The sequence below is a fragment of the Neopsephotus bourkii genome, unplaced genomic scaffold, assembly GCF_033783945.1.
Source record: "Neopsephotus bourkii isolate Nb327-2 ecotype Australia unplaced genomic scaffold, CSIRO-AGI_Nbou_v1 NB_53, whole genome shotgun sequence".
NCBI classification, from domain to species: Eukaryota; Metazoa; Chordata; class Aves; order Psittaciformes; family Psittacidae; genus Neopsephotus; species Neopsephotus bourkii.
In genome coordinates, this window is record NW_026900570.1 from 4967171 (window position 1) to 4993128 (window position 25958).

The window sequence follows — 25958 nt, forward strand, 5'->3', positions numbered from 1 at the left end:
CCAGGGTCCTGAGACATTCCAGCTCACTTCTGTAAGTCATTTCTTGCACTGAGATGCCACACACCCAGCTCCAAAGGTGGTTGAATTACAGTCCTGGCTGGAATAGACCTGTTATTCCCAAGCCACACCATCCCTGCAACATCCTGGATGTGAAAGGCTGTAATCTTGCCTAGCTTTATCTGTCCTTGAACCTGTTTCTGTATGGACCTTAAAGGGAAGAATGATCACTATTACCCCTTAATTCTTTTGCAATAAAGTTTATGGCTACTGAGGACTCGAACAGGGGGTGGCAGGTTGACCTCACCTTCAGTGGCATCTGACAAAATAGAGAGGTAGTAGTCTCCTGAAATTGGATTCCACTGTAGGTGACTGGCAAGCAGTATTCCCTGCAGACAGCGAGAACAGACAGCATCACCTCTACCCCATGAATACAGATTAGAGAGCTTTCCTCCCAGGGCTGCATCTAATCTGTTGGCTAAATTCACTGCATACACTGAAAGACTACAAGTGGATTTTTTACTTTAGACGCTTTGCATTTTTCAAATAATGTATTTCAGAAGGTGGCTGAGAATATTGTTGAGAGCATGACGGTCAGCATTAGAAATAAATCAGTAGGAGAGCACATTAGGATTAGGGTTATCTCCTAGGATATCTCCCCTAGGAAAACAAAACAAAACCAAAACACAACAAAACCAAAAATGAAGGTAATTCTGTAATTAGTATCCATAAAGATTATCCAGTGGGATCCATTCTAAATGTGATAGTGACTGAGGGATGAACTTCTGCAGCCTTTATTTTATTGCTGATGCAGAGTGACTGACTATTAGGAATTGTTCAAGGGAAGAGGTATCATAATTAATTAGGATATTATAATTAATTATAAATTAATTGTTAATGCAAACAGCTAGGTTGTTTTTTCCTAAATAGCTACAGGATCTAGTACCTCTATTCTTCCTTATGCATTTTCTATCAATAGTTGCATTTTTTATTAATATCTGCCTTGCCAAGCAGGTGGAAGGACAGGGAAGAATGACACACATAGAAAACTGCTGATTCTAATTCTAAGGCAATTATGTGCAGTTCTAGGTCCTTTTGAACATGTAAATAATGACGTTTGATTACTAATAGATTAGTAACTGGTCAGATTGTGACAATTTGTTCAAGTGATCACTTTAAGAGGAAAAAGTTGAGACACTTAAGTTGAACAAAGGGCCTCCTCATTCTTATGTGTGACCCTGTTCCAGACCAGCAAACATGGAATTCCCCAGTAAAGTATCCTGCGCTTCTCACTCCACTTTCTTCCATGTAAAACCCCCAAATCTGCCTGTACACCTTCCAGCAAAGCTACTTCAATTACAGCAGTCAGCATAAGTAACTATTTAAAAAATTTCCCTCATCCTATTACCAATTAGTACAGAGATATGCAAAAGAGAGTATATGTGTGTAGAGGGAAGCAACACACTGACTTCCATATGAACCATTTATTGAATAAATACATGCATCATAATGTAGAATTACATGAGCAAAAAAGGCAACCTGTACAAAATTGATTACCCTTTGTTCTCATTTAAACTCTCACCATTTGCTGCAGCTCTAATAAAGGATTCAAGACAGAAAATTTAAACTCTTTTAATCCAAATCCAGGTGATATGCATGCTGATTTGAGTTCAGGTTATACCACTGTGATTATTAAGAAAGCTGGTTTTCTTGTCAGTGAAGCGGAGTAATTCTAAAAACAGTTTCAATAGTAGAGAACATGTGTTGGTACATACAAGTAACAAAGCTTATTTATTTTTAGCCATTTCTTAAACATCTTCATATGTTCGTATTTTAAGGCACAGGATAAACAAGAACTACATGAAAAGCTATCAGTTGATATTGACTACATTGACTTGATAATGAAGTGCAGTTTTTGCCCAGAGGAAAATTGATGTTCACCCTTCCTAATTCCATATAAATAGTACAATCAGAATTTGGTAACTATAATACAGTGGTTTGTTTCCACTACTAAAATGATCAATCTCATCTAGGCAGTCATATTCTGATCCAAATTCACTCAAGAGAAATGTTTCTAGAGTTTGGCATCTGGGACTAACTACAGGCAATGGGAATTTACTGTTGCTAAATTACAGTGACAATACAATCTCTTCATTTTAGTTTCCCTAAATGGGAACCAAACTCTCTTAAAAGTCTATCCCTGATTTTAGCTTTTGAGCTATTTTGGAAATCTGTCATATATACTTTATTCAGTTACTTTGTGCTATCATCTCACATTTACCCAAACACAAGATTATTTCCCCCCTTGAGACTTTAGAAGACAGAATGTGCACTTTTTTTGTTCAAGTGCAGTTTTCAAACACCTGTCCTCAGACTTCACTGAAGACCTGAAACACCAAATCAGTTTAACAGCCCATTTGTTGGCTATGGATTAAACTCTGGAGAGTTACTGGGCAGGATGTACAGCAGAAGTCCTTCCACCTCAGGCTCAACCAAGGTAAAATATAATTATGCTGAACTGCTGATCTTAGAAATCCTTTATTTAGATCAGCTTTCACTCTCTGCATTATCATTGCATCAACAATTCTCTGTCTTTCCATTCTTAACATTTTAATGGAGAACTAGCAAAAAAAACCCCAAACCAAACGTATTTTGTAATATATTACATTTTATATGAATAGATGAGTGTGTGTATATATAGATACTCATACATTCCAATATAGAGTGAAGCCTTCAAATGGAAATGTTTTTTTACAAAGAGCCTTTCTCTATTGCCCAGTCCATCAGATAGTAACAGCAGCAAGATTAACATTTTAAGTTTGTCTTATATAATATCTGGCGACCTGAAGGCGATCACTGTATAGAGGTGTACGTGTGTGTTTCACACACATCCATGACAAATGTTTGCATTAAACTGAATTTAAACAAACTGAACTGAGTCAATTCTTAAACTTGAAAAAGACAGAAAAGCTACATCTACAGTAGGCACTTTGGTACATCTAGTAATGTAGGCATGTTCTACATCTAGAATTAAGGTTCTGTCAGTAATCTTACAATAAAGCTAATTTCAGGAGTTTATTATTCTGCTTTAAAGTTCTTTCTTGGCTGAGAGATCATTCTACAATCTTAGCTAAATAATATACTTTGTCTAATTGCATACTTATCCAAGAATGAGGGCATTGGCTCTGAAACAGCTGAACTGTTCTCTTGGATTCTTAATGCACATTTTCATAACAGTCTGAGAAAACTTACCAGAAAAAGAAAAATCAGTTTTGAATACAAAAAAAAACCAACTTGCCCATAATTCATGAAATTCGAGTTATGAGCTCAACCATTTAGGCTGATACTCTCCCTCAGTTCTCATCTGTCTACTTTAATCAGTTTGTGCTAATTGTATCACTGCTGTAGTCTTGAAGCAGACGTTGGCGGTGCTTCAGTTAGAATGCCATGGTTTCTCAGGAAACCTCTGTGGACCACGGAAGTGCATTATTCTCCATGCACCAAACACACTAAGTAGCAATGAAGCAACCATAAAGACAGCCAGTTTCAACTCAGTTTCACACTTTCTTACCTACTGGTGTTCCATTTAAGTATTACAGAAGGTATAGCGTAACACACTATTTAGCACAGTATTGTATAATAAAACCAACATATCTTGTACGTATGCCTATTATATGAACTTACATTGCAAGCTGATTTATATACCTTACAGATCAGTGGAACATGGCAGTAAGAATCGTGCCAAGTAGTTAGAGATTTTGTTTGTAATACAGAAAAATCCATGTCCTCATACCTTCAAAAGGTCACATGTCTAGCACTGTAGAGTACAGGAATAAATAACAAAATCCAAGTGAGCCTGTACTGTTTGTACTCCATTAAATGAAAACTGTAATTTAGAAACTGTAATTAATGGACCTCATTCTCTATTTATACAATATTTATAGAATTCTCATTTTATTTATAGTATTCTATAGTATGATATTTCCAATAATACATTTATATATAAATATTAAAATGTAAATGTTTTGTACATTTTAAGCTAGCCACACTGGGCCAGAAACACACGTAAAGTAAAAACGTTTTTCTGCAGTTTGTTTCTGAGGAATATCACAAAATGATTAAGACCATTGTGCTGCAAAGACAAAAGAGATTCATCTGAAGAAATTAACATGCATTTAGAAGAAAATATCTATATACTTTACTTAATTTTCTTCTGAATTCAAACCAGCATGAAAGAATTATAAAAAAATAGTTTATATTTACATGGTACAGTATTTCTTGGTGAGATATAAAACAAGGCAGGAAAACAGCAGAACATAGTCTTTCCACTCTGTAATAGGTACAGCTGTCAAAGATCAGTTTAAACACAAAAGGTTACTTTACTGTACTATTGCACATAACAGTAACATAAAATTGTTTAGCAAATTAAAATACAAAGTTTAACCAAGAGAAAGGCTATGTCTACGTAAAATGATCAAGTGTTATAAAATTATTAGGGATGTGTCTAAGAACTAAAACAGTAAAGCTATAAAAATAATATTGGTACATCTGTGAGAACAACGCTTTAAAAATATATAAAGGTTGGCAAAATTATGTGAGGGAAATTCCCAGTATCCATGGGTCTAACTTGCACCATGTGGTCTTGTACCATCTTCTGTCAAATCATACCTGAAAATGACCAAAAAAAAAAAATTGTTTGTTTGTTGTTTTTGGGTTGTTTTTTTTTACATTTAGCATGTATTATAAAAACTATTATTAAGCCACTAGTTCCTAGTATGTACTATTGTTATTAACAAAGGAAACATTATACTTACCACTGGGTCCAGCCTTTAGCAAGTTCCTCAGATGCCAGAGGTATTAATAACTGTGGAAAGTTAAATTAGCAATCAATTATATGTGCCTTTCATCCTAGGTCTTTTAAAGATCAAATCTGACAACCCTGTGAACTACAGTGTAGGTTATGCCATTAATACACAATGTGTTTTACGTCCTTGCCATCACAGCTATTTGCTATCTGCCTAACTTGCAGTAAAGTTTCAAGATGTTGGTTTTGACCTAAAAATCTATGGCTTTTAACGATACAGTCTCAAAGCACCTCACAGGCTTAGATTCTGAACATGGCATACCTTGGCAATGACAATCACCTCATGTGTTTATGCTCATAGCCTTCCTAGTAGAATAGGAAACTTAAGGACATTGTGATTCGGCATGAACTGACCATGATTCTGATCTCTCATGCTCTTTACAGAGTGCAAATAACGCCAATTTGCAAGGGTGTAGGAATTCACTGTTCCTTTTTACATGCTCCAAATGACGTGTAGGAAATAGAGTGATTTAATGAGTGCCTATAGAACAGTGAAATCGTAAACACAAAAGCCAGTTTTGGCATTGGGAACATCTCCAGTAGCAGTTCTCTCTCATGGATTTCACAACCTGGAATTTTAATTACTAAACATACATTTGTTCTGTGCATTTCTCTAAGTACTGTTGCTTGTCTTTCCAGTTTTGTCAGAACATTTTCTGAGATACCACCTGTTCTCCACTGGTTATTTTCTTTCCCTGATAGTATGATTAGTAAGTCTGACATGCAAGTTTCTTTTGTTACTGTGAACCTCAGAATTTACCATTTTCTAGCAGAGATTACTGTCTCATCTTTTTACATCTCTCTCTGCAGTTTGTTCCTTCTCATACTGAAGCTTGATATCTAAGCCATCTATTTTTAGATGGTTTTTTAAAAGCTACATACCCGAATTAGGTGCTTCAGTTAACACTAACAAGCTCATATCACAAGAGGATTTTAGTCTTACATAATAACATGCTTGTTGTCAACTTACTTTGCCAAGCAGCCCTTTATCTTTGGACAAGAAGCCACCACTGTTCTTCACTGCTACATCTAGTGTTCTTCTCTGTACTTCAGGCAGGGAAACACTGAAATCAAATCTGACAGGCACGGGTGATGCTTTAGAGAGAACTTTGTACCTGAAGTGCAAGTTCAGTTCCTACAGCTAAGCAATACTTGAAAACATAACCAAACCACCTCCTCCCCAAACAAAAAATGAAATCTGAGATACATGAAGAAAAAAGTTTCACAGTTTTGCCTAAATATTTTGATACTAAAATCAATATGAACATCAAATGTTTGAGACTTCTGTTACCTTTAGTCTCTAGAAGCTAATTGTAAAACAAAAAATACACAAATAAAACAAGAAAAAAGTTAACCACTCGCTCTCCAGATAAAATAAAGATGAATCCTACCATTGTAACAGCACAGGATCACTATTCCCCCAAAGAGAAAGACTGCTCAGTCTTACTGACCCTTGGTAACCAGGACTTCCTGACACACCAAGGAAACCTATCAACTTTCAAGGAGGCATGCCTTTTGTTTGCTAGATCTGAAATTTCCAGAAAGTGAGAGCAAGATTATACCACAACCTCCATCTATTTGTCACTACAGTTCTTTAACAGCTTTATTGCTTTGCAATACATTTTACTTGGAAAGGCACAGTAAAACGAATCTATTTCTTTGAACTAATAGGAGAGAGCTGCACTACCAGGAAAACCTACCAGAGCCTCTAGCTAATGATTTACAGATTTCTTTTGGACAGAATGGACTGAAGTGTTGTTTTCTCCAAATTAACTTTCTGTCTGTAGAGAAAGGTTGTTGTTATTGAAAAGTGATGGGTGAGGGAATAAGGGGCACATGGTGAGGGAAGAGATCAAACAACTGAGTGCAATGACAAGGATTTTTATGCAATATGATGTTGCACAAGCTTGCACAACTTTCAACCTATGGGCCAGCATATAAACTACAAGGAAATTTCTTGCCTCTCCTGATTGCTGAGAAGCGCCACCAAGTAGACTGAGCAATTTGATTACACAAGTACGGTGGCTGGCCAGTCACACTGAGGAGGCAGCATCTATGATCCAGGCAATCAGCCAGTCAGAACTGACATGCTTCCTGGCAGGAAGGGATGCCAACAGCATTGGCCAGCTAAAAGGCACTCGAGTTCTGACAGACTGCCAGAAGAGTGCACACTGCTTCTTAGCTACCAGCACAAAGGGGATGTAACTGACATAGGATAAGGCAGAAGAAAGAAGTGGCTGGTTACAGAGCAAGAAATACTGTAGTAGGGAACAGAAGGGTAGGAAGAGCTATTATACCAGAAGAGGAAGATATGATCAAGTCTGCTGGTGACAGCTAGGAGTTTCAACAGCTCATCCATTCAGATAAGCTGAGAAACCTTTATTTGACAGCTTTCTAATTATATATAAAAATACTACACATGGTTTAGAACATACATTTGATCAAACACTGGGTTTAATGTCTTCTTTGATACATGGGTTTTTCTTCTTCCTGATCGTCTCTTATCAGGCAATAAATACATTCGTACATATGGGTCAGATCCTTCTTCTGAAAACGCTATTAGATTTCTGTGACCAGTGAAAAACAAGAAAAAACACTTAGAAAATAAGACATTATTGAATATAAGTGTCTACAGTACTATTGCTTAATGTAGTACATGGCTCAGTTGTGGGATATCCTGCACAACATAAGATGTCCAGGATACAGTTCACTGATAACAGCAGTGAGAAAAAAGTGCCAAGCAGTAACTTGTACAAGATCAGATAACTGGTGAGCAGACAGCAGAGCTGGGAATACAATGTTTCCTAATTCCAATTCAAAGCTTAGACATGGCTTTCCAAAAATCATGCATTTTTGTCATGCCATGAAAAATTCAGTCCTTTAGAGGTAGCTTTCAGACACTGCTGATAAAAACTTACATGCCATTTTCATTTAAAATTTGACAGAAGCACAGTAGAGAAATACAAAATCACAGCAAAAGCTTCAACAAAGGTTTCATTGATTCTGAGCATAGCTCTGCATGTTTCTGTACTTACACACAATTACAGTCAGTATGTTATTTTAAAAATAACAAAGATCATCCAGACAACCAATTCAAGTCAAGATATAGCAAAATTTACAAAGAAATACACAAAAATATGAAAATTGGTATTCTGTGCTCACCTGCAGGAATGCACTACCACAATCAGTTTGTTTCTTTGTGAACTATGACGAATTGTTAACTGAATCTGTCCTAATGGAGACTGCCCCAGAGTTGTTCCACTGCAGGAAAAGTAGAACCTTATGGTTAGTTTTTTAAATGCATATTTAAACTAAGACCTAACTAAAATAAATGTGCAGTAATTTTCCCAGAAGTCGTGTATTATACATTTAACTTTTCACTAGACCAGTGTGAAAGGAGCACACATCAGGATGTGAATTTTTTCTTCATCAGTCTCTTGTACTTCAGTTCCTTGTCCAGCAGCTCTAATCTCCAAAATAAACTAAGTATTCTTGTCAGGTGAGGGGGCAGCTGGCCTTCAATACTTCGAAAACTGTTATCAACAAAGAACTTGACTACCCTAAAATAACCATTAAAGCAATATCTAGGAAATTGGAAAGAATAATGGTGCAAACTGCAATGAAAACTTGCCTAAGGGTGGCTGGGAAACAATCAGAAGACCAGCTCATTCTTTTCTAACTTCTCTGACATAGAAACAGATATTTTGGGATTAAAATAGTGATACTTAAACCCATTTACTGTCTCAAAAAGCTCAAATCACAGTACAAACACAGCAATTTTACTTTCCTATAGCTCATGCTATATTGAAAATAAGATTAGAATCAATTTACACATTCAGATAAAGGTCACAAATAAAAAGCAAGGGCCATATTTAGAAACTCCATTTTAAAGACCAGGCAATATTTGCAGAGTTCCCTCATCTCTATGAAATGCTTATTTCAGCTTGTGTAAACTGACCAGGATTATCTTCTGTTTCACGCAGAACAGTCCATGACATGCTTGAAATTTCTCAGCCACTTGAAGGATACCTTAACTTCAAGGGAGAGGCGTGCCTTTTGTGAATAGCTACTATAAAGTGATTGCTCCATTAAAATTCCCAAGTAATTCTTGTTAAAAACTAGAGTAAAGCATTTCAGTTCAGTACTTTTTTATTTAAAAAAAATAAAAATCAAGCACCATAGGGCCTGCAATAAAAGACCTCCTTGGCCATAGCTTTAGCACCCTTATCAGAGGAGAAAGTATGGAATTTATGCATCAAGGAGCAGTATTTCAACATTTAGCATAATTAACAAAGTCTAACTCTGTTTTGCCCCAGAATAGAGACTGACAAACTGAAGACTAGACAGAAGATGACCATAAAGATAAATGAGGGACTGGAACACATAAGCAGATGGTGAAGGAAATGGGTTTGTACAAACTGAAGAGACAGCCAACAGCAGATTCAATTGCAGTCTTTCACTACTTCAGATGCAGAGAAGGCTGAGTCAGATTCCTCATGGCTGTGTACAGTAAATAACAAGAGGCCACAGTCAAGTTGCAGCAAGATAAATTCCAACTGGAAACAAGGTAAAATCTTTTCACAGTGGCACTGTAATTGCTGAGAAATTTTATAGAATCTGTATCCTTGAAGATACACAAAACTTGTTTGGACAAGGTCCACATGACCTGATCTAACTTGGAAGTGGGATTTGTTTTGAGCAGGATGCTGACTGACCTCCAGAGGTTCCTTCCAACCTGTATTACTGTATTGATTTTATGAACTCTGGTAGAGAAAAAGAGGAATCAGTTCAATCCCTTACAAATAAAACAGAAAATCTTTCTACTTAGATTCATAGAGAAGTTACACGAGTTAATGGTCTCTGTTCCCCTGTTCCGAGGGGAATGGCTGCTCAGCTGTCTTTACTGGTAACTATAGCTGCCTGTTGAGGGAAGTTAAAAAAAATATAATAAAAATAGACAATTTAGGAAAGCATAGCTGCAGCAATCCTCATTAACTGAGTGGTAACTGACCATTTAATATTCTTTATTGTCAACTCTTCCTCTGAGTAATTTAAAAAGACCAGCTATATTCAACTTAATCGGCTTAATATTAATGCTAATAGTATTCAGTGGTGAAACAGACAACTATTGCCACGAAAATGATTACTGTTTTATTGAAAACTATCCTTCCCTTTTGCATCCCACTCTTTAGCACTACATGGTATATCTTCTAAAACAGGGTGGATTTTATCTTGCATATCAGTACAATGGTAATGTAACATCTAAGTGCAGAATCTCACTGAGGTGTTAGGGGGAAGCAGAATATCACTAGGACTGATTTTCAAATACCAGGCTAAAACTGCAACAGTAAAAAGTACTACTGAAATGCAAACTAAGCACTCTGGCTGCACTGACAATGTTTTTTATAAATCAACTTAGATGTATCACAAAACCAAGTAATAAATGCCTTACTTTTCAAGTTGTCGTAGCCTTTGCCGTAGCTCCTGCGTGGCAATAGGCAGAGATATGTCTGAGGCTATGCTAGGAGTGGGTTCTTTGACCGAGAGGTGGCTGGGAGAATAAGAGAAGTTAGAGGCATGAAGACTGGAAGAACTTCGGCTGAGATCTGTTGGCCACTGAGGGCTGGCATTGGGAGGCTGACTTTTGTCAGCTGTATCAGTCTTTTTATCACTGTCAGTCACTGGGGAAGCTGGAACAGGTTTGTTTGAATCAGATGGTGGTGAGACAGGAACCTGAGGCTTAAAAGATGATTTTCTTGAATCTTTGGAAAGAGATGGCCTTTTCACTTGGGCTGAGTGTTGATGATCTGGAGATCTTGATTGTTTTTCAAGAGAAAGGACCTAGATACAGTAAAAATACACACACCGTTACTCTTTTCCAGTATAAAAAACAGGAACAGATTTGTTTCTACAAGAGTACTGGTTGATGACAAGTTGTTAAGTTTGGACAGTAAAGCAGGACCAAAAATATTCATACTTATACACATTCACTCTACAACAGACAACCTTTTGCACAGCAAAACACAGATTCATTTTCTTTGTAGCAGCTGCAGTAACTGTAAAACAATGTGAAATTCTCCATTCATTTAGAATTATTCTCCTCATTATTCCCTTCCCATATGCTACACACTTCTGGTGCAAGTGCTGTTTACTTTGCAGTTCTGGCAGCGTAGAAAGCTATTCTAGATTTTTTTTTCTTATTATCTTTTGAAATTTAAAGCTACCTGAGAAGTTCTTTACACTAGTTTTCCTTACTTTCATTTATTAATTACAAGCAAAAAAGTGCTTTAGAAAAGAACAAATAACAGAAGTTAATAGAAGTTTGACAGTGTTCGTCTTCAAAACTGCAATGTGCTTGAAAGATGGTCTGAATTTTTCTAGCACTACAAAAATTCTTCCTTTCCCTATAAACATTACTTTTTTAAGCCAACACGATCCCAGTTCCATATCTATAAGAGAAAGGTGATTTCATTGATCTATAGCCTGATGTACATAAGAGACTTGAAGGAATTCAGATTCCAAATGTGATTTCCAAACCTAAACCCACAGGGAACCTCAGTCTTATTGTAGCTAGTTACTGTTTTGTTTGGAGCTTTTCCTGGTTTTTTTAAATAGAATGTATTTCAATTTTAGGTTATCTTTGTGTACTTGATAGCACTGCCACAAGTAAGGACACTTGGCATTGTGACACCCAAGGGAATGCAGAGTCTTCTTCATAAAGCTAAAAGCCTAGAAGCCACACTGGTCTTAAATACGGTCTCAGATATTTACAATGGGAAAGTTTTAGAGTACCCTGAGTGCAATCTTCATGTTTATAGTGCTGTTTGGACCGGAGTTGCTCAGGTGGAACCGCTGATGCATAGTTAAATCTTCACTCTCTAGCAACTGGCTTAGAGGCAGTTTGAAGTTCCCCAAAGAACACTGGTGCTGTTCGTCCCTCACCTGAAGGAACACAGAAGCTAAGTCACTTTGTATCCTCTGCTTTGTAAGAATTCAGAGAAAGAAAATGAAATTACAGTTTTATTTAAAAACAAAAAAAACCAAATAATATCAAATGCAGTTTGCTCTTAAACCAAATTTCCCTGATAAGATTACTTTACTTTGAAGAAATAAGTATACTCAATGCCTAGTTTCTTCATTCCTTTCCTACAGCAAAAGCAAGACAGAAAACTAACCATTATATCTACATCTTCCTGCCCCTGGATCAAAATAACGACATGGTTTCCAAACAGTCTGTACAAAAATTCCCTTAACTGTTATAGGAAGAGTAATTAGGAGAGTCCTCATTTCCACTTCAGTCTGTTTGAAATATGTAAGTTACATATCAGCAGTGTAACAGGATAGGCTATTTGGACAAAGCCAAGATTTCCTTGGGATGAGAGGAAACAAATTGGCCACACAGCAATTTCTACTAGCAGTTAAGACTACTAGCTAGACACAGGTACCAAAATTTACTTTTTTTGTTACTTTTTCTGGTGAGAGATTGGTTATAGTCTTTCTTAGTTTTAGGAGTAAATGCAAATAAACATTTCATAACTTGGTCTTGAAAAACACTTCCATTTTAAGGGTGTTCACAATATATTCAGTCTCATCTGGTAACAGCCTGCAATGTCTGAACATTACTACTACAATGTCTTAGAAAAGAAAGGTATCTTAAGAGAGTGAGACAACATACCTCAACTTCAAGATCTTGTCTTTTGGGATTGTGTACAAAGAAAGTAAAGTTTTCCTCCCATACTGGTTCATTGGTCTTGTATCGAATCTAAAGTTAGAGAACAGGAAGCTTACAAATTATAAAATGTTTTTGTTCAATAAAGTGGTGTCAAGAATTGAGTAGATTTTTCATTTTGGCTTTCCAAAACTTCTATCTGAAACCTGACATATTTCCACAAAGGCCAAGTGGGATCTCCCCAAGACATATATAATATCACATATAAAGTTATACACAGGACATTAAGAGAATATCCTTTGAATTAAAGTTGCTGCATGTAAAGTAAAACTCCCGCTGAAGAACCTTTACTACACACTAGCTTATGAACAAATACAAGGTCTTCAGAATGGCACATTCCTTCTCATCTCATGCTTCTATATAAGGGCTGAACTAACTCAATGAAACTCCTAGAAGAGAGTATTTTTCCTTCTAATCTCCATGTAGTCATGTGGAAAATTTCACTGTCAAACCTCACTACTGTCAGCAGTTAATGGGGGAGGAGGCAAGGAGGGATGGAGAGGGAGTGAAAAAAAGAACTCATTAAGAAAAGCTATATCCAGGAACTTGGAAAACTTGCATTTCTATCTCCATTCTCTAATAGGTATCAAAATTAAGACTGTGTGTAAGATCTGTTTTATGCTTTCTGACAATTCTTGACAGGGCATGAAGAAGCCAAATTAGATGTCCTTTTGGCTCACATACTTTTACTTTAAAAAAACCCCAAACAAACCCCACCCATATTGTATATACCTACCTATCCAGCTATCACTTCTCTGTTGCCATTTCAAAAAGCTGTCTGAATGCACAGAGGTTAGTTAAGGAGTTATGTTGAATGCCTTAGGTGAGAACCATAGGGATCACCATGTTCTCATGACAGGCATTTGTTTACAGAACCCTGATTAAGAACAAGAGATGTATGACACCTTCTTCAGACAACCCAAGGCTGTCTCAGGTCTGCAGAACCAGGTTCTCACCAAGAGCTTTAACTACTCCCACATTTTCTAGGAAAGCAGCAGTGGCGCACAAGCAACTGAAGATTTTGTGCTAGGAAAACACACACTATTGTGTTACATTTGTTCTCAATCATTGGATGTGTTGACTATAGTGTTCTTCTGAATCTACTACTACATGAAGAATATTGGTTTGCAGATACAACTTTCAACAGCAGGCTCAGCTACAATGACCTTAACATTATAGAGCTTAAGATCCTAAGGGGCATGAGGAAAACAAATTGCAGAATAAAAGCCATGGACTTCAGAAAAGCAGATTTCAACTTGCTCTGTTGAACTGTTAGAAGGGATTCCATGAGTGGCTACCTTGGAGAGCAAAGGAGCTCAGGAATGCTAGAGGACTGCCTTCTCAAAGCACAGAAATGGTCCATACCTCAAAGCAGAAAAAGTAGCAGACAGCAACAGAGTAACCTGGCTAAACTTACAAGCTCCTGAGACCTAACAGCACTTTGCCTACTTTAAGCAGAAGGGTCACGCATATGATCTTCAGTGGCCCTTTTTGACCTGGGCATTTCTCTAACTCTCTTGATTCTGTAAATTTTTAAATCTCGATCAGTACTTTAAAACCTATTGCTTGCCTACACTGTTACTTATGTAATCACTACTGTAGGAATCCCAGTTGCAGATTACAACCTACTGTGGAAGAACAGCTAAAAACAGTTAAAGATCCTATCTCTACTTATAGTTTACATTTTGTAAGCACCCATTCAATCCTTTGCTTCTTGGCAATTCAGTTCTACTGATAACTTTTAGTAAGTGCATATATATATATCAAGCTCAATGGCTTGATAGCCAATGCCAAGACACAAAGCCACCAAATTTTGTAGATAAAGTCAAGTATGAGGAGTAGGAACTTACCTTACTTTCCTGTGCCTTGTGTCCAACTGACAGCAAAACAAGTGGATTGGGATTACTGTTCATTTTCTTTCCTGACTGATAGAGAAGAAGCAGAAACTTTGCCTTCAGAATAAAGCAAAAACTCTCTCCTCTGAAACTTAAGTATTTGCATCTTAAAATTACAAACTATGCATTTTACCATATGTTTATCAACTATTCTCAGTGTTTTATTCAACAGGCTTGAAGGGCAAACTAGCTGGTGACTGGTGAACACATTAATATGAAGGCATCCCAACTGCCCTAAATATGCTGACGCAAAGTGGTATGAATAGGCAGGAGTTTTAGACTCCTTTCCATTTGCTTTGAATTAAATTGGTAAGGTACAAACTCTTACCCTTTAATGAGCATTACAACCCCCAAAGCTAATGAAGCATTGTTAAAACTGCAAAATGAATACTGCATGCAAATGGGAGATATGGAGAAAGCACAATCTCAGGAAGCTTTAGTTACATTGCAGTAACATAATTAAACTGGATGTAATATCAGAACATTGATATTCTCTTCTTTTCAGTTTGAGAAGAAGATGCACTATAATGTACCTGATGTATATTTCTCTACAGTTTATCAAATACCCTTTATTAGAGAATCAACCACCTGCCATATCTGAGCCTCTCACCAGGTGTATAGCATTACATCAAACTGTGAAAATAAACATCAGTTTAGAAACAAATTATGTACAGAAAGGAACGTTCCCAACTATATGTTTCTTTCACAAATTTTAAATCAACCTAACAAAAATTTAACTCAGAAAGAAAAGTTAGACATGAAAGTTAATCATCTCAAGCAGGTGTTAATGAAGTTTTAAAAGCCTTGAATATACAGTATACATGGTTAATATACTTTGAATTCTGCCATGTAGGAAATTGTACAGGTCAGGTATGTAAACAGAGTTAGTTAAAATATACTTAATGCATGTAAGGCCACAATTACAACCAAGTGATTCAAATGTTTTATATTTTTAAATTAAGAATGTTCATAATTTAGGTATTTTGGGATCTGAACTTACATTTTGGACCATCATACTTCCACTAATATTACTTGACTTTAAAGTGACACACTTCCTATAACCATACTTTCCTTCAGGAAAAAAGCTATTAAGAAAGCACTCCTTTCTTGGATGAATGACGCATTTCTTTTTTTTTCATGACTTCTGATTGACTGTGTACAGCTCTCATAAAAAACAACAGAATACAAAGGCTTAAGGAACAGGAAGTCAGATTACACTCCAACTGATTGTGTTTAAAAATTATAGGTGACATGTTTCATTTTTCTTTTGTCCATAAAGGTGCCTGAAACTCCCCTTGCTTCATAAAATGATGAAACTACAGATGTTGACCAAAAGACCCTGTTGATACGTAATTATAAATAATTTCAATTCATGCTAAATAGGTAGCATGATGTACACACACATATAAAGCATCTCTAATACCAGCTATTGACAGGTTTGCTGTTGACAGACTATTAGAGACTGCCTCTTGTCCAAATTTCTCCAGCTGAGAACTTGGCTTATGCATTCCAAGTTTGCCTCTCAACTCTACATTTTTCACACGAAAAAGCTGGGCTAAATTTTATTAGTATTTACATAAAAGATGTAAAGCCTTCCAGAAAAACCTTGCAGAAACAAGATTATTGCAAAACATGTTAGAGATGTATTTTATTGTTTAGTCATTCGGAGTTGACCAACTCAGTATGTAAAAGATGTCTTAGCTTTCATGTCGGATTTGTTCTTTAGTTACGACTTCAAATTAGCTCTCAGGACTACTTTTTTACCCCAGCCTTCCAAAGCAGCCCATATTCCATTCAACTGATTTAAAATTCGAATTACCACAGACCACAGCATTTTACCATTGCCTTGACCACTTTCCAAACAAAATTTAAGTAAACTAGAATTGCACTAAATATGTATCTAGCAACAGAAATTCCATCCACTGTTTGAAGAGAAGTGTTGTAGGCATTTGTGCTTTTCCAGTTACTTTTGTGACCTTAAATGGACAACTATATTAGTTTTACCTTTAGGGCTTTCTGAACAGCAGCCTTCTTCAAGCCATCAGGGTTAAATTCTAATGGATTATGCTTTTAAATCAGGAGAGAATGAACACAGGAAGGGTTAATAAGTCATGCAATGAAGCAATTTCACTCGGTTAATTAATTATGACATGACAACATTGGACAAAGCGGGGGGGAGGGGGGAAATCAACCTAAAAAAAAAACAAACAAAATTTTGCAAACAGAACAATGAAGGAACCACAACACCAGGGTTGGGAGGAAAAAGAAAAAAAAAAATGTCTGTTGAAACTTTTTTTTTCCCCTCTTGTCGTCTGAATGTTTGTATTCTGCTTTAAAAACCAAATATACTCCATTTCAGTCCACTTACATTTCCCTTATCAGGTTTTTTTACAAGTTAGTCTGTTGGACATAAGGCATACAATAAAGCCTGCCTTCTGAGTGAAGCTTTTTAAAATATTTTTAAGTATATTTTCACAGCATAGAAGCTTCTCTGATGATAAATCAAGAATTATGTGAAGGAGTCCTTTTATAGGAGAAATTACAACACTAGAAGTATTGATAGGACTTAGATCATTGTAAAAGTCAAAATCATGTCTTCAGCAGATGAACGATCCAAGCATTGCATGCTAACTGGAATGAAGGTCTACTAATTTACTCAGTTGAATGAAGACATGCAAATACACTAACAACAGGAATTTGAACTGATTTATCAGGACAAAACCTCTGCCTCCTTTCCATTAATTAAGTAGATTTTAAAATTTCATTTTAAGAATATTACTCTTCAAGTGACACATGTAAAGTACAAAATTTGCAATCAACTCATAAGAAATAATTTCAGGAAATACAAATTTGAAATAAAACAGACTTCAAGTCAGTAAACTTACAGCTGGCTTTTTCTTTAATCACAAGCTTTTATTTCAAGGGAGAACTCTGCTTTAAAAGCTGTAGTGTGCAGAAATAAAAAGATCAAATAATGGTCTTTTTAAACATGCTGATTTATGAACAGGAACTGATATTATTAATGCTCTGCCAAAATAAATGCCTTCCTGAAATTCAATTTCAAAATTGACTAAAATTTGAAGAGAGGTTTAACCTTTATGAGAATGTTTTTTTTTACATTTCTTTTGGAATGTCATATCCTGAAGTTAGCCAATATACATTCTGAGATTCCTGGCATTCAGCTTTAGAACACACAAAGTGATGAAACTGGAGAAACCCCCAAATAAGGTTTAGCTGGTTTGTGACTTCTTTAAAATCGTTATTTTTGTTAAAATAAAGGAATCTGCTACAGCCATTTATCTGATATGTTAGGGACTTACTATTGTACTTAAATACATTCAAAGATGAAGACTGCACAATATCCCTTAAGCCATATCAATCTTAATGCTTAACTATCCTTTTCATTAGAATTTTTTTTAATGCCCAACAGGTATATTCCTTGCTGGAGTTTAAGCACTTTTGTTTTCTGACCAATATGAAAAACTCACTTCATTTGCAGCAACCTTGTATCATTTCCATTCCTACCTCTACTCTTAAGGCAACACTCTCTTCCTCTGCTAGTCACATTTACTGACATTTACATTATCATCACTGCTGGCCTCCAGATCTTAAACTGCTGCAGCCAAAAACAGGCCCTTAGTAATGGCCAAGTAGAACAGAAGGATTAGTCCATACGTCTTAGAGGCTACATTCCTCATATATGTCAGTGCTGTGTTTGTCTTTAATAACAATCTGATAGAGCACAACTACAGATCTATTTCTGTAGGGCTGTCCATCAGACAACTATTTCCACCCCATATTTATTTGGGTGCGTTGACTGCCCCCTATGGAAAAGTGCCACAGTTTGTTCAGATCGTATCTGCTATTCATCAAGATAATTTTGAATCCTAAACTGCCCCTCAACTTACTGGCCATCTTCCCTTCACATTGACAACTGCATATCCAGTACACATCTTTTTTTTTGCCTCTATAATATTATTTCAGAAAAGTCCAAATCAAACCTATGTTGTCAACTATAAAGGCAGGCAACCAGTGATTCCTGGATATTGAACATGCCTCAATTCCTCTGGAATCATAGCAAGGACAGGCCAAGAGGGACATCAGCTGGGCAAATACTGTTTAAGCCAGAATTCAGGTTTCAAGGGAAGGAGCTGCAGGCCCATGAGGTTGGTGGCTGAAAGGCTGGGTGGGATAAAGCTAGGAAAATAAAAGGGAGTATTAAATATGAAAAGCCAAGAAAAGGTCTTGCCTTGGGCAACAAAATTGTCTTGCTATGGTTCTGAGTGTCTGTGCAGTTCTGGGAAAAGGCGATGGGTATCCAAGAACTATACTGGTAACTGACACGGTAGAATAAATCATATTTCAGGCTAGCACTCCCTAATAGTGGCATTTGCAGGAAATCCAAATGACACAAATTAAATAAATTACACCTCAGCTAACAATCTGTTTTGTTATTAAGCCAGATCCTAATTCTATATGCTTTGGAATACAACTTATTACTTCTGTCCACTCACTGCCTTCTTGTGGTTAAAATGGTACTTCAGAAGTTTCTAAAACCGTGAATGCATCCCTAATTGATAACCAGAAGGCTGTCATTGATCTGTAAGAGCTGATTTAAAATACGGATAATTTTTATGTTGCACAGACACCAAATTGAAAGGAAGATTGTCATGAACTAATGATCACCTATCATGAAATTAGTGTTCCTTCTGGAAATTCTAAGAACACTATTCATATTCTATAACTTCAGAAAATTCACATTTAGAAGGGTAAATGTCTAAATTAGATGTCATGAATCTAGATTTCCAGCAGTCAATAAAACTGTCTAGAAAGGAACAAAGAGCACTCAGGGCATTGGATTTTCCTGTCCCTATATAAAGCAAGTCCCCTTTTTAACACTTCCCCACCCTAAGTAACTCATGTTACATGCTAATTAAATATATGAACTTGCTGGTGTGAATGTCTGCATAATGCCTTGTGTTTAAAGATGCCCTGAAAACAAGATGCAGTTTTAGGGCTGCTGAAGCTGTTATTATCTCTACTACAGTTCTCGCCTCTATTCTGGCCTCCAGCCATAAATCTCATCCTCTTGCTTGCTGCAAGACTAGCACCCACACAAATGCAGAAAAAGGCAGCCAACTGTGCTGTTGAAGGAAATCCAGAGCTGGCTATCTTAAAATGGTTGCTGTTTTACTGACTCACAAATTGCTTCAGGGATTTGGAAACTTTTGACCAATGTCTAAAGAGAAGCTGTTATGTGTAGAACACATATTCTAGTGCAAAGACCCTAAGATCAATCAGGGCTATCTTTATCAAGCATTTTGATTTTTTTAATTACTATTTATAGGCTGTATCTAGTATTTTTATAACTAAAAGAAACAGCAACTACTTACCAGTTTTAATACCAAGATAACTGAACCACAGCTTAAGAACTGGGTTTCTTATTCACTAAATTTTAACAAGATTTGGTAATGCATATAACTTTTTTGATATTTGAGATGAACTTCTGCACAAAAACTAACTGAAAGGCCTACAGAAAAGGGTTTTGCAGGGATTTGGAAGGGGTGGGGGGAGATATTTATGATCAATAAAGGTTTAGGATATGAACCAAAAGTACCCAGCCAGCAATGAATGTACCTGCACAGTCTACAAAAGCATACCCACATCTCTTCGGCAAAAGAATTCTTATTCTGAACAGATTCTTATTCAGATACCAAGGCTGTGGTTATAGATTAAGTGTAAGATATCCAGAGGCTCATTAGGTAGTAATAATCTTGTAACATTACACTCAAGCAAAAAATATCAATTGGTATTAAAATTAATTCCTAGCCTGGAGCTTCCTAGCTATACACTAATTTGAAAAAAAAAGAAAAGGAGCTTGGGAATTCGCAAAACAAGGAACATTATGGAGTGAAATAGAATTTACAAGGGAATTTATATTTTGGGGAGCACAAAGAACTACACCCATTTTTAAAGCAATACTTGAACCAGTGTGGAGAGGTTGCAAGTTCTTACAAACATTGAGTACATCACCTTTTAAAGAAACGATAGGGATGTTGGTTGTAATATTTAATTTCTTTGCAATAAAAGCCAACAATTCACCAGCACACAGTGTGCTTATACAGTATGCATTTTACTTCTCAGTGAATCAGCTTTTTTCAACAAACTTATCTTGGGTTTTTATCATAAAATGTTAATTACTTACCCAATGATATACTGATCAATAAAATTTAAGTAGCCTTTAAAATGCAATAAAAGTAGCACAAAAACAATGCACACTTGTTGAAATCATGCAGCAAAACAAATTGCATGCTCTCATTCCACTAGAGTGAGTGGCTTTAGTAGCACTAATCCACACTCTGGCAGATAAAAGGTACAATACAAATAATACCAGAGAACTCACAAATAGTGCTCTATAGAGTGAGGTAGTGTTTTCACAAAAGACTAGTCCCGATGCTCTCCTCTCTTTTAAGTATCCACACCCAAAGTTTCCCTCGTAGATACTCTTAGGAAGATGGAAATGGAAGGAGAAAGCAGAGTGATGGGATTGTGGCAGAATGAATGCATAAGCAGCTTTACTACACAAAAAAGTTAAGGAAAACAGTCAAAAGATTCCAGAGAAAACAGCAGATAACAAAAAGTAAGTATTTGTCATTACAAAGTTTCATCTGTTAAGTGACCTTCTGCAATGCAGCATGGTGAAAAGTTTTTATATTTTTCATTATTATTCAAATAATAGTTCAAACTTTCCAAGCTTACTCTTGGTAGTGCAGATTTATATGGCAGATCCAACTAGGTAGAGACCAGCCTTCTGTGCTATTTCTATTTCCCTTGAAACATAAATCAGTTTCAGATAAATCATCCCATTGTCTCCAAAACCCACAACTATGATGCATCTATGCAAAAGAAATGTCTGTGCTGGGGATGTAATTCAAAGAAAACAAGCTCTAAAATGTACCAGTAAGCATTCATTTAGCAAATCCATTCTTGAAGGTAATAAAAAGCTCTTATTTTTCTATAAAATATTTCAGCTGTAACATTAAAGTTGCAGACAAGTCTTCAAAGCTATTAATTCTCTTAATTCTCTTTGAACTTTTAGTTCCCCATAAATACAAGCAACCCAAAAGAGCAATTAATTTTGCTATTACACTACACTACACATATCAGGAAATATGACCACAACATGAGAAGCCAGCAGACTTTCATGTTTAGTCATGTAAATGTCACTCCATATTAGCATCAAATGGACATTAAAAAGCTGCATTCATTATAGTTCACTGCAGTATGTCTACCAGCTCCATGACATTACCTAAGCATTGTCTCTCTAGAATCTATAGGTATCTTTTCAGTTCTCCTACCTGAAAAGTCTTCCCATGATATTCCCCCCCCCCAACTATGAAGCCTTTTCATATCTGGTTTTGGACAAATTGAATTTATCAGTATTGTGTTATTTTGTTGTTGTCAACTTGTAAACAGAATTTTCAAGGGTTCAATGTTACTTTTTATCATATTCTTTATAGCACATTTCTGGAAAGAAAATTAAACTAAAAACTGAGTAATTTGCAGCAACTGCTTTTCTGGGACTGTAGAGCAAGGATAAAAACAAGGAATTAAACAGGCCCCAAACTATAACCATCCTTATTCTCAGCCCACCCAGGTGATCTTGTATTGTAGACAGAGCATACACAGCACTAAGAAACCTGGGATTCTGATCCTAATTTTCCTAAGCAGTCAGCTTTGTGCAAGCATCTTCCCCTTTCTGTGGCCTAGAATTTGGAGACCTACTGGTGAGAAGCCCTGATTAAGACCTTGAAGTTATTGTCCCCCAAAATAGGTAGAACTCCAGACTTGTAGCATAACCTTTCTGAAGGAGAGAGACAGTGTTACAGAATGTTTGTTTCATGTAAAAAGGGAAAAACCTAGAATTATGACAAAACCTTTGAGTACTTGCTGAAGAAACTAATCTAATATAGACAAACAGATATATGGGAAAAAAACCTGAAATTGTGGATGAGAGAACTTAAAACTATTCCTTTTAAGTAAATGTTAAGTTTAGTGTATTTTAACAAATATATTAAACTTGTAACAGTTTGAGTAAAATTCAGTAGTCAAAAAGAAAATACAGATATGGATTCAACTTAATCTAGTGCACAAAACAGCAGATGGACTTTTCTGTGTATTACAGTGTTCTGAAACTGATGTTAAGCACAGCGTACTCCTATCCTATTTCTGCTTATACTGTTGTACTAGAGTAGTTCTACTCTTTCTGCTAAGTTACAGAATTCCCCTGAACTAAAAAGAAGTTAAAAAGATAATGCAGGACTCTATTCCAAATGAGATACATCTTTTTAGCTTTTATAATAACCTGTAAATACTACTTCCAAACACTGCTCTATACACCCTGGAACAAACATGAAATCACTAGTTAGTGCTAACAATTGTTTAGGCTAAGGTTTCATCTGTTACCATTTTGTTTTTATGCAGCATTTTAACTTAAATTTAAGATGAATGGATAAATTTGAAAAACGCATAAAAAAAAAAAAACCTTGAAAAGCCATGAGGCTTGAAAACTTTAACCTCTGATTAGTATTTTAGTCATCACTTCCAGAATTTCTCATCTAATAGAAATGCTGATAAAAACAGCAGAACTCACTGTTATGCTTGACATATCTATTCACGATAGGGTTTCCTTTATTACTATCAGTTACAATCAGGAACAGTCTTTTACTAACCCGAAGTAAACTACACAACAGTGTGTGTTTGTCACAGACAAGCTATTGTCACAGACCTATAGTATAATCCATATAATAACAAAACCATTAATCTTTTTTGTTTTGTTTTGTACAAGCAGATAAACAATATCCCAAATGATAACCTGACAGAAATCTCAGCTGTAGAATATTAATTTCATAATGAGAACTTCAGTACCTTCATATCTACTACAGAACCTAAGCCAAAGCAAGCAAGTTTACCTGAACCCAAAGAAGTGGGCTTCTTTCCAATTAGTTGCTTAAAAATTCTCCTGCTAATCCCATCCTATTTATGGAAAACATGGTGTAAAAAAAACATGCAGCCTTTCAAGTCCAGGAAAGGAGCATTCTTTAAAGAAAAAACCCACACTGATTGAAGAGTCATGTTTTATTAAATATATCTATAATACTATACTACTAGAAATGTGGACCTTACATTACATGTTCTGAAAGGAGAGAAAGTATAGAAAACATGGCATAATGTGTGTTAGTAAAGCAGTGTGCCATACTACCAAGCAAGACATGCTGGAAGTACGCAAGAGATACCCACGACAAGAGGGTAACCATCAGAATACAACTTACAGGCAGGTTTCTCGCTGAGTCCAAATAAAGAATAAGCAATGCAGAAGAAAGACCATCATTGGCATGATCTTTATCAGCTCTAATGCTTGTTAGCACCTAAACAAAGAACATACTGTAAGCCTTTCTGAGAATCAAATAATACTGTTACTAGTGTCCCATTCCTGAAAAATGTTTTACAAACTTTTCCCAAAACACAAACATTCATAAGAGCACACTATGAAGCATAAGATTTCAAGACTTATATAGCTATCTCAAACACATTCTTTTCAGAAATTTCCACACCATTTCCTAGTTATATTTTTGCAGACTGGACAGATTATAGTATCATATCCAGCTTCATCTCCCAGTTTAGTGAAATGATAGCTGATACTGTCAAACCATAAACACTAAGAGAAGAGGAAAAAAGTATTTTAAACTCCTGTGCCACAAAAGCACATTGACAGTTATGACTGGTATGAGATTACTGAAAACAAACAGCTTGGAATAAAGTTACAGGTTTATCCAAATGCACAACAACTACAGAAATAAATTACTCACATACTTAAACGCACACACATACACACACACACACAAAAGAACCCGCAACAAAGAAACACTCCACATAAATTAGGATTAGAATAAAAATAATGCGCTCCTTTAATACCTTGTCTAGGTTTTCAGCAGTTGGCATCAATGTGAGCCATTCCAGTTTTAAATGCAATTTTCCTTTGGACACTTCATCCAAAGTAAACCACTAAAAGTTAAGCAAAGTAACATGAAATAATCTGACACTGAACAAATACATGAATGCAATTGGCTCTTCAGGGCATTTCAAAATGCTAAGGTCTACTAGAAATCTCATAGAGTTTAGGTCTACATAACCTGAAAAGATCTGATTCATTTTCTAAAGTACCCTATTTCACGCTAAATATTACAATACAGAATTTAAAAATCAGCCAGCAATACCTCTATATTATAAAGTTAAAAGGATTTTTAAAATATCAAGAGGATTCTTTGAGTTTTACAAAGATGTTCTAGACATACATAGAAACCCTGCATAAGTTTATTATATAATCTCTCCTACATATATGACGAAAATTGATCAGCTAAGTCTAGTAATAGTTAAACCAGGCAATTAGTTATTCTTCTGCAAGGAAAGTTCTTACCAAACATATAAGGAAGTGCTTTTTGAAGTCACATACTAAAAACCTCAAGACAGAAGAACAGCATTATTCTTTAGATTTGACCAGTTCAGCTATCCCTTAAACCACTGTGCTGATCATCGGGGAATCTAGTTCTATAGCATTAAGCTTATTCATACACATCCCCAAGAAGAAAATAATAATACAAGAATAAATACATAACGGGGGGGTTTAAACCAATACTTACGGAACACTTACCTCATCTAGAAGACGCTCCTTTTCAACTTCAATTAAATCTATCATCAAACTAAAAAAAAAAAACAAACAAAAAAAACCCAAAGGAAAAGAAACAGTATTTTAGCAAAGCTAAAAATCTACTACAGAACTCAAACCCCACCCTGTGCTTGCTGAGTATCCGGGCTTCCACTGAGATCAAAAGAGCAGAATACTATTCTTTTAGCCCCTAAGAAAGAAGCAGGGAATGAAATGATTGAATGAAGATGAGTGCAGGATAACAGAAAATATGCCTATACTAGAGCCCATCCTGTAGCTATGAGGGCAGCTGACATAATATGGCTCACATACATATGACCAAACCTTCAAAACAGTGAACACATCCAAACTACCCACTGGAAATAGCCCCTGGACATACACTGTGACCAAGTTCATGCTTTGGCACTGTCTGGCAGAGGGCTAGTTCACACAGTCTAAAAATGTACCAGGGAATCTGCTAAAAGTCAAACAGCACAGACAACTGCATGCCAGCGCATGAACATCTGTTGTAGCTTTTTATTTTATTGGTACTGGTGTATACACTATGCCACTTCCCCCACCCCCCCAACACTTCAGTGTAAGATTAGGGATGTGTAAAGAAAAGAAGCCTTTGTACTACCTACTTCTTTATTTTAATGAGAAGAGAAGTAGGTACTGTTGCTCCTGTTAAGAGAGAAGGAGCTGGAAAGATAAGGGAGTTCTACTCTGTATGGAAAGCAACAATGGGAAGCTCCAAAACTCTGCAAG

The 25958-nt window shown here is 36.1% G+C and overlaps 1 protein-coding gene across 4 annotated transcripts in view; it reads right to left on the reverse strand.

Moving 5' to 3' along the window:
• Window positions 1-1466: 1466 nt before the first annotated feature.
• The window catches only part of ESYT2 (extended synaptotagmin 2), a 74722-nt gene continuing 50230 nt past the window's right edge, over window positions 1467-25958 (reverse strand). The window contains exons 11-24 of one of the 4 annotated variants that reach the window (XM_061349440.1): window positions 25197-25245; window positions 24461-24550; window positions 23818-23913; window positions 20889-20990; window positions 16490-16552; window positions 14441-14515; window positions 12537-12623; window positions 11654-11803; window positions 10314-10702; window positions 8024-8122; window positions 7297-7428; window positions 5832-5937; window positions 4812-4861; window positions 1467-4665 (exon numbers count right to left, since the gene is read on the reverse strand). In XM_061349440.1, coding sequence (XP_061205424.1) covers window positions 4620-4665; window positions 4812-4861; window positions 5832-5937; window positions 7297-7428; window positions 8024-8122; window positions 10314-10702; window positions 11654-11803; window positions 12537-12623; window positions 14441-14515; window positions 16490-16552; window positions 20889-20990; window positions 23818-23913; window positions 24461-24550; window positions 25197-25245 — 1534 coding nt within the window. In that variant the 3' untranslated portion in view covers window positions 1467-4619. The remainder of the gene's footprint in view (window positions 4666-4811; window positions 4862-5831; window positions 5938-7296; window positions 7429-8023; window positions 8123-10313; window positions 10703-11653; window positions 11804-12536; window positions 12624-14440; window positions 14516-16489; window positions 16553-20888; window positions 20991-23817; window positions 23914-24460; window positions 24551-25196; window positions 25246-25958) is intronic. The other 3 variants (XM_061349449.1, XM_061349455.1, XM_061349463.1) reach the window with 3 other exon arrangements.